We start from the raw sequence: 9,976 nt of genomic DNA, 5'->3' as shown, positions 1-9,976 counted from the left end.
TCAGACAGGGATCGGGATGGTAAGTGTTTGTATCGATTAAGAGCTGCTTGTACCAGGCTGCACACAGACGAGTGAGCTTTAATAATTACTCAGCTGGAACTCAGATTTCTTTTTCCTGGACAAAGAACAGTCACACTCCCAGAAGGAGCAATTTGTAGGATGCTTTAAGCTGGAACTTGCTGAGTTCTCACTTCTTTGTATGGATTATTCTTAAAAAGGAGACAAAAAAGGCGTGGAAATACTGCTTCAGAAATTACACATTTGCAGGAAAACATCCCATTTTTAATTTACTTATGCTTGCAACATTAACAGTATTTGTCTGCGTCATTTTCTACACTGCTTTGTTTTAGCTATAACTAATAATTATATGTAGTGCAATATAAATTGTGTGCAGTTTTTGAGACATGATTAACTGTGCCTCATCAGCACAGGAAGGAAAAAAATTATAAACCACGTAATTGGGGGAAGAGACTGTGTGTACTGCACTCCAGCGATGATGTTGTGACACATTGCAGGCATTGCACTGAGAGCATGACAGTAGCTCACTTTAGCATCACTCGACTTCTGAATGCTTCTCTAAAGCCAGTAGAAATATCTTGCTCTGAAAACTTGTTGAAATATTCCAGAATAGAACCAGTTCAGGATTAAGCACTGTATTGCTCTGTTACTTATCAGAAAAGATTTGGGTATGTTTGCATAGCATGTGGCTTTGAGCAGTTGGGGCCGTTGGTTGCTGGCACATTACGTGCCAGCGTTACATACTGGAAACTCATAGTGTGCTCCAGCTGGTAGAAAATCCACAGTTTTTTCATCATCCATGGAGAAGCCTGGGACCACAGACTTGGAAAATGGGCATATCCTTGTGGGTCTCGTTCCTGTCCTTGGAGCAATCACCACAGATGCAGTTTGTGTCATGGTGGCTACCTGCAGTCTTTTGTGTGCCTCTCTTAAACCTTTGCTTGTTTTCCGTCTCTTGACAGTTAGCTGGAAGTGGGTCACTACAGCCTGCTGTAGGGATCTCTTAAGAGACGAAGGCAGAAAATGAAATTGTACCCGTGCACCCTTATGCTGGTTTAAGTGGTGGGCCACCTTTAGCCCCATGTACGGAAGGCAGGTATGGTCTGCCCTTGGAAGACCAGCCTTGAGTTATTTGCACGTCCAGGAATGCAGGGCCGAGGAGTTTGCAGTAACACCAGGGCTAACGTGAAGGCTTGGCTGCTGCTGAGTCCATTAGCTGCATACTGTTTGCAATAAATACAACTTTCTGTTAACCAGTCCAGGAGAAAAAGTCTGGATGTACCTGAAGGTTTGCTGTGGCATCTCGGAGGCCTGTAGCACAGGGGCTTGTGCTGTTTCCAGAATAACCTCAGTGTTGCAAGAGCTGGTGACTGTGTACAATAAACCTCTGAATAAATCTGGGGCCTAGTAACACAGGGACTTGCATCAGGAGAGGACTGAGCACAACCTTGAAGGATTCAGGACCTGGCAAGGCAATGCCACAGCTGACTTATGTTGGCAGTTCAGCTCCAAGTGTCTTAAGTTGGACTTAGAGACCTCCATAGGTCCCTTCCAGCCAGCACTTCTGTGACTGTATGATCTTGTGAAAGGCTGGCCACCGTTACATTGTCCTGTCCTTCCAGGTAGTGCCAAAAGTGATATGACATGGAAGCACACCTGATGCTGTGTGCTGTGCCAAACTGTTGGTTTTTCATCTGGGAGCTGCTATAGTTGGTATGACGAGAGAGAGAAATCCCTTCATCGCTGCCAAAGAAATCCCCTTGAGGCCATCCTGATTCTGGAAATACCAGAAGAAATGTCAGGACTGTTTTTCATGACACACAGGCCAGACGTGGGCAGATACATGGTTGTAGTGGGATTACAGGGCTAAAGAGCTTCAGGCTTCATATTTGGTATCTCTGTACAGGACTTGGAAGTGATATGACATGGAAGCACACCTGATGCTGTGTGCTGTGCCAAACTGTTGGTTTTTCATCTGGGAGCTGCTATAGTTGGTATGACGAGAGAGAGAAATCCCTTCATCGCTGCCAAAGAAATCCCCTTGAGGCCATCCTGATTCTGGAAATACCAGAAGAAATGTCAGGACTGTTTTTCATGACACACAGGCCAGACGTGGGCAGATACATGGTTGTAGTGGGATTACAGGGCTAAAGAGCTTCAGGCTTCATATTTGGTATCTCTGTACAGAACTTGACTCTCTTTGGAGTGCTTCATGACGTGGTGTTGTTGGGGGAGAAAAGATATGGCACGTTGCTGATGATGATACTGAAGGACTTTAAAGAGCTATTAGGTGTTGAGTTGAATATTTTTGAGGATGCGCTTCAGTGTCACATGGCATTCTCAAGGCAAGGAGACGCTGATGCGTTGATGATTGTGGAAGAATGTGGAGCCTACTGCGGCATCACTGAGAAGTAGAAAAGCTCCCAGATTAGCCCGCAGTGGTCTGTAAATGTGGGTGCCAAATCACATGTGAGATTGGCCTCTGGTCTTTTGCTGAATATGGTGGGAGGGAGAGGTACTTCGGTATGGCCAGCGTCCTGAGAAGACTTCCTGCAGCAGATTGCTCCAGGAGGTCTTTCTCCTAGCTGTTACCAGGGTTATAGACTGGATCCTTATCAGCTGCTTGCTCAAACTCATTAGTTTGGGCAAAGAGTAGATGAGTGGCATGCAATTGCTCACCATGCCATGCAAACAAGCGCAGTGGGAGCACAAGCGAGTGAGGAGGCCGAGCGCAGCACATGTCCCCCTGCATTTCAGCATGGCTGGGTAAACCAGTTGGATGCTGTGGCATTAGTTTCACCTTTCATATGTTTCTAGCTTGTTAAAATTATATCTTGATAAGTACATGAAGTCACAGCAGATGGCAAAATCTGAAATGTTCTCTCCAACTCCTGATTTTAATTAGGTTTTCAGCTATCCCTTTATGAAAAGCGTGCTGTGAGTGTCTGAAAGTATTGCAACTATTTAAATAAGCTCCTGGTGCGACTTCTCAGAGCTGAAGTCGACATTAGTATCGTTATGAAAGGCTTTATTGGGTTTTATCTCTGGTTTTTAGTCTTTAGTGTAATGTTTTGATCTTGTTCAGGTATCAGTTTGATATCTTTTCTTGATTTGGTGCTGGACACATCAAAACATTGGCCGTGCAAATGATCTGTATTCCTTACCACGGCAGTAGTGACGTATGTGGTTTAGAGATTAGTCAAAATGCAGTTGTGTGTGATTGAGCTATGGCCAGCACTGTGTTTGCATACTGTATTTACCATATTTATCATATTTACAGAATGCAGCAGCTCATAGTCTCCCAAGCAGAGTTAAAATGACTATATGTTCAAGTAGCAATGTGAAAATAAACTGAAATAAGCTGTAGTCCGAGCTGGTAACAGTGCCTGTTAAGATGTTCGTTTGACACTTTGTTTTATAATTGCATGCAAAATGCAATTTTTAGTTAAACTTGGGAAGAGTTTTGTGGGAATGGCAAAAAACTGAAAATCATTAAGACAGTAGATACTGCTCAAGTGTAGACTCAAAAGCATCTGAACTGTGTTGACTGAAATTCCACTCTTCTTTCTTTTTACTTCAGTTTTACATGAGGCACCAAAAAGGGAAACTTTCAGTCTATGAGGTTAAATTTTATCCGAATTATAAACACCTGGCAGGATATTGGTTAATAAGAGACAGCGCTAACCATGCCACCCATAGTTTCTCTATAAACACAGAAATACATGGACTACAGTCGGGTGGAATTAGCTGGTCTTTGATGATGCAGTTTACATACAATCTGCATATGGTACCAGAATGTGTTTTAGAAGTGGAGTTAATGATCCGTTACATTAATAACCAAGAAGCATGAGAATAAACTCATGGAATGATGCTCATTTAATCTGCTGTGGCTCCCGTCACATTTTAGATGATGTGGTGATATTCCCTGTGTTCTGGCAACACCAAAGAATTCTTACTTTCCCGGTTTGAAAGCATAAGTAGCTGACACTGAATATGAGTGATAGCTGTTCTCAATGCAAAGATCCTATTTCTAGGTACAGATTAGCATTAATACTTTGGTAAAGCTGGAGAAGACATGGATCATACTGTGCGAGGCGCTACACACACAATTCAGAAAGTTATCAAAGCCTTAAATGATTAAAAAATCAGATGTATAAGACAAGAGATGGCAAATGGACCTAATCCAGAAGTTTAGTAGTAGAGTAGGTTTATATTGACTTTCAAAAGTATTTAATTGGTAAGATTTTGAGTACAGCATTTCCTGTGCTGATTTCACCTTCTGTTGTACTTCGCTTTATCTTTTCCTATGTTTCTCGAAGTATGCTTCCCACAAAAGCTCAGATTAGGAAGAAAATACAAAACATGTTTTGTCACAACAAAAATCCTCCTGCAGGATATGTAAGATAATTAGTCAATGAGAATGTGTTATGTTTCAGCACCCAACTGGTATAGCAATTCTTGAGAGAAGAGCAATATTAGAACTAGCAATCATGAGATTTTCAAAAAATATATGTTACCTGGTTTTATTTAGTTATTCCTTTTGTCAAAACTAAAAAGGAACATTTTCTAAGAAAATGTATTAGTGGGGTTAAATCAAGCACCATTGAGATCATCCTTATTTGGGAAATATTAATTGCCAGATTAGTATGGGGATAGGGAAGGTGTCTTGCTGTTTAGTCTATCAAGAGGTATTTAAAAAGGAAATACGTTGCTAGTCTGTAAATGGTGACTAGGGAGAAAGGCGAGGAAAAGCATCGGAAGGTAAAATAGCTATTTTTGTGAAAACCAAATGGGTATAAATTGGCTGTGAATAAGTGGAGGTGGGAATTAGAGGCTGTTTCTAATCTTTAGTTAAGGTAGGCTATGAAAGAGAAGTCAAACTGCACAGAAAAATGACTTATTAAAACAGGAGTAGGAAACAGCTTTTTTATCTCGTGTGTCCATAGTTTTGTCATAATAAAGAGCAGTGCTGAACACAAAAGCGTATCTGTGCAATATTGTGACAGCTTTCTAGAATTAAATTATTTGTCCACACTACAGACTAATCTTACCCATTTTAATCTGTAAAAGTAACTTTGACACTCCAAGGACAGTGTTTATTTTCTTTTTCCCCCCCCTTTTTTTTCCGTCCATGAACCTAATTATTTTCTCAGTATTATTTGTTGCATGTGATTACGAATAACAATTTTTTGGTTAAAATTCCAAATTGATGATAAAATACGGGAGGCAAAAGATGCAACCTGAAGCATCACTTTGAGCAAAGGAATGTAAAAAACGAGAACATACTAACTTGGTTCTTAATAATTATAGCACTGTAATATGGTATCTGCTCATCAAATAAGATTTATTCTGAAAAAGGTTTTCAGTGCAGTCCATCAAACAGTTATAAAAATTGTTAGACTTGTGACTTTAACAAATATCTATTTTGAGACAAATTCAATAGGCATAAATACTTTAAAGGGTATTATTGCTGTAGAGTGAACTAAATCTGCAGCTATGTTTCTTTCTTGTGTCTCTGTTAGTTGGTAATTGACATGGACCAATGTGCAAAATAAGGTAAGCTATTAATAACTCAGTAAATGTCTCATGTTGCCAAACAAGGATTTGAAATTATATACTGCTGTGCATTTAGAGGTAATATTTAATTGCAAAGCAAGAAAGATGCAGTATGTTTAAATGTGTATATTGTCATTTATTATCAAACTTGTCATGAAGGGGTAATAAACAAATTAGAATTTTTTTGCGTAGGTTGGAAGCAAGTTGGTTTTAACGTGCTCCTGCCTTTAAGAAATGCCAAGGCTGTTTGTTTCTCATGGGTCAGATGAGAAGAACGGAGTGTGTTTCGTGGGATGAGTGTAATGTTTAGTGACGCTGTGCGTTGGCAGCGGGGTGTGTGGGGGTGAGATATGGGTAGCCCTGAGATGTATCACGCAGAAACACTCCGCTTTTAGGATGGTTCCCCAGAGTCGCCAACTCCGTGATATTCACACCTCGGACAATATGACGAGCGTGGCATCAAAATTGGTTTGAAACCTCTTTCCGTCTCCCCAGCCCCGAGCTGGTACCTCGGCACCGGTACCAGCAGCCTGTCCCCTCCTCCACCCACAGCTGCTGGCCCTGGGGGGACTAAGGGGACCGAGGGGGAATGGGGAGGTTGGGGAGACCCTTCTCCTGCAGCTGAAAGAAGGGGGACGCTCACAAAACACTCCTGTCCCTGGGAGCCGGTGGGAAGCGGCACCTCGCCATGCCAAGGCATCGCATCTGCATCACCCTCGCGGTCCCTTGTCTGCCGAGGGCTGCACCCCTGGCCCCACAGGGCGGGCATGAGGGTCTGCCCGCCAAATGACTTCTGGTGGATGTCCCTTCATTTTGTTGGTTGGTTGGTTTGTTTGTTTGTTCGCAGGGGCGCCCGCGCAGCAGCGAGGGCACAAACTAGAGTTAAACGATTGTACTGAAACTAAATATAAAAGATGTCCTTTATTTATTTATTTATTTATTTATTTATTTATTTATTTATTCCTTTTACTGCATATCATTTTTAATCATCTCTTATAATGTATTTGTCTGCCCCGGTTTGGGAAGTCGGCTTTCTGGTATCCGTGAGTGGTGAACGCCTCTTGGCTCAACACATTGCAAAGTTAAGCTGTGGTTTCCAGCTGCGTGTTTGCCTATTTAGCCAAGGTTTTCTTTTTTTGTTTGTTTGTTTGTTTTTGTTTTTGTTTGGTGCAGGGCCGTATCTGCAGAAAAGCTGGCAAATCAAAAAAGTCATTCAGTCGAAAGGAAGCTGAAGCAACGTTTAAGAGTTTGGTGAAGACCCATGAAAAATATGGGTGGGTGACCCCGCCTGTCTCTGACGGCTGATGTTAGCAACCCGCACTTGACAAAAATGCTGAACAAAAGTACTGTGACATCTCCTCAGTGCTGTACACCACCCATCCTTTTCTACTTCAGCTTCAGTTACATACCATGAATGTCAAGGAGACATCTAAGTTATTTATGAACAGATGTGTTTACAGAGGGAGAGGAAAAAAAAAATGCTGTGTAGGATTATATTTCAAGACTGGAGAATGGTCATCATTGAAGTCACTTGAGCGGATGCTGAGATTGCGTCATTTGCCCCCATACAGCCCACATTGTCTTCAGCTTCTTTCCATGACAGCAGCACCAAACAGCAGTACTGGAAAGTCTATCCATTACTGCTCAGTTCATTTAAATGTAAATGAAACAGTTAATATTTAATAGGGAAGCAGTGCATTGCAGGTACATGTTTGCTGTGCTGTTTATCTTTGTCTCCTAGCAGGTCAACATAACTTGAAGATTTGTCTTTATGTGGAACTGTGGTCTGCTGTGACTAAATTTAGACCTCATTTGTGCTCTATATATGACCTTTAATTCATAAACGAAACCAGAATTAAAATGCTGAAAGGTCCTAGTGTTGAAAAATTATTAAGTGGAATCACCCAACCGGTTACAATGTGCTATCTATGCTGATATTGTGATGTGCTGTTCAGAAATAAACCAATGCAGTTAGCTGAGGGTTAGGTGGTTTTTTTAAACACATCCACGCCTGGGCTCGGAGTGGTTGGTAGCAGGACCATCATTACCCAGCCGGTACCTTCTGCAGTAGCATGTGGCCTGTCAGTTCTTCAAGATGGCAATACGAACGAATGGAAATGGACAGAGCAACCTTAAAAAATTTATCTGCTTAATTTTAAAATGATATGCCAGTAACAGAGTAAAAAAATTTCAAGGCAAATGGAACGTGGTTTGTAAGATGATGTGCATGACTGGAATTTTCATTTTCACTCAATAGACATTGTATGTACTTAGAGCCCAGTACCTGAGAAAACCCACTGATGTATATAAATGTCCTATTATTTAATCATTAAGATTTAAGTTTTCTGGTAAACAAATTGAAAAAAACTTTCTAAGGGACTCCATAAAAGCTGAAGGTAATGTTTAGAATGGTATAAAAAAAGCATTAAAAAATGTGGATTCCGAATGGAAAATCGTATTGGACACATGCTGAATAAAATCACCAGTATCATTTCTGTTGCCTCAGAAATTCAATCATTTTGGCCAACTTCTGTGTTCAAAGTAATAGGTTTTCTACTGTGAAATTCTAGGCACCTTATAGATACATCTGTTGTGGCGATGTTTTAATTGAAAGCACGACAGTGTTGTTTGTAAGTCTAATTTGGAAGGGGGGGAAAGGTATGTTTTTGAAAACACTTTCCATTCTATGTCTAACACAAGAGCAAATTGAAATGGTTGACCAGTTTCTATTTGTATTACAGCACCAGTGGACACTGTACAGAGAGTTTGGGGGTTTGGAGTTTGATTTAAAACTACACACGGTGGAGAAGAACAGAAGAGTAATGCAGGACAAAGGAGTTTCAACGCAAGCAGAGAAGCAGCACAGCAGATATTTTTGCAAAAACACTGCTCAGTTTATCTCTAGATGCTTTGCCAGTGTAGCTGTTTGTCAGCTAGATAGGAAGAAAAATGATCAAAACCTTCACCAAAATGGTTAGGCAGATCAGAGCCACTCAGTTTTGTGGACACGGCTGGTTTCTTACACTTCTCCTCATCTCCACCAGCCGCCCCTTCTCTTTCTCCTCTGACCATTTGTGGTACCCACCTGGCGTGCCTTATCTCTGTTATAAATGGAAATGCTTCATACCACAAATCTGCACAGACCTTGCTGTGATTTATCTCACCCTGCTTTATATTTGGAGACGATGCCGTAATCAACGTGTATATATACTTTTCCCCACAAACTGCGTATCAATTATGTGCATCTAGCAGCAGAATGTATCTTTTGAGTGGGGAATAACATTTCAGGTCATTTATTTACTCAGTTTTTTGAACATTTTCTTGCTATCCTTTATGAAAGAGGAAACTAGTATGTTTAGTTAGGCATCAAATAATTTGCAATCCCTACTGGTACTCCTTGAGAACATATAGAGGGATCTAGCACTGGAAAGCATAAGGTTTGTTACTTCCTTTCAGAAAAGCTCTTCCCTCATCGGCACAGTAAAATTATGTTAAAAGCAGCGTGAAGGTGTGGTAAGTCTTTTGGGGGGGGGGAGATTATTTCTTTCTCAGCTGTTTTTTTAACCTGCCTCTTTTTTTCTGTCAGTGGGTTATTTTAAATCTTCCTGAGAACCGTATCTTTAATATTTAATTAAAGGGTTAGCTAAAAGGAACGTAGTGGGTGGATTGCTACCACTTCCCTCAAACCTACTTATTATGTGTCTTCTTAAGTGTGCTTTAAATAGTTACAGCAAACATCATCGCTAAAAATCACAGTTACTTTCTGGCTGTAGGAGGTTCTCTGTATCACTCAGAGTCTTGGAGCAGTAGGAGAGGCAAATCAAAAAATCTGGAGTGCTTTGAAGCCATAGCAGAAGGGGAGCAGAGCGCGTGTGATAAGCTGCGGCAACAAATCGTGCAGGGAAGAAAGAAGGAAAAGTACAGTGCGTGAACTAGGGCAGGATGAAGTTCCTGCCGCACCAAAAATAAGGTTGCTTCTATTGAAGAGCTGGTTTATAGCAGGAGCAGCCTGTGCCGGGGGAGATGCAGGAAAAAGGGGACAGCAGGGAGCACAGAAGCATTGTGCTTCTGACCAGGGAGGAGGGGAGAGAGCTAGGAATGTAGTTAATTAAGAGATTTAGAAAGGGGGTTGATCTATTTTAGGGAAAATTAGTTCATGGGTTTTTGTCTAGCTGTACACTAGACAGGTTCTACTTTCTCTGCAACAGACAAGCCTAAAAAAAAGCGAATGAGAAAATTAGGAAAGGAAAGGTGTGTGAGAGGAAGGAAAAGAGCAAGACCTGAGAGAGAGCAGTGTGGGCTGGGGAGGATAGAACTGGGCAGCTAAAACAGGATAAAAAGAAAGCAAGGGATAAAGGAGAACAGCACAGCATCAGTAAAAGCAACAAGGAGGGCCGAAGGA

General features: G+C 41.3%; 1 protein-coding gene across 1 annotated transcript in view; it reads left to right on the top strand.

Annotated features, from left to right (window-relative positions):
* The window catches only part of UBE2QL1 (ubiquitin-conjugating enzyme E2Q family-like 1), a 17,182-nt gene extending 9,113 nt beyond the window's left edge, over nucleotides 1–8,069 (top strand). Inside the window, exon 2 of the mRNA XM_009883761.1 lies at nucleotides 6,748–8,069. Coding sequence (XP_009882063.1) covers nucleotides 6,748–6,879 — 132 coding nt within the window. The 3' untranslated portion in view covers nucleotides 6,880–8,069. The remainder of the gene's footprint in view (nucleotides 1–6,747) is intronic.
* The last annotated feature ends 1,907 nt before the right edge of the window (nucleotides 8,070–9,976 follow it).

The sequence above is a fragment of the Charadrius vociferus genome, unplaced genomic scaffold (assembly GCF_000708025.1).
Source record: "Charadrius vociferus isolate BGI_N301 unplaced genomic scaffold, ASM70802v2 scaffold103, whole genome shotgun sequence".
Taxonomy (NCBI): Eukaryota; Metazoa; Chordata; class Aves; order Charadriiformes; family Charadriidae; genus Charadrius; species Charadrius vociferus.
Note: the sequence above shows the minus strand (reverse complement) of the source record. Positions and strands in the feature narration are given on the sequence as shown.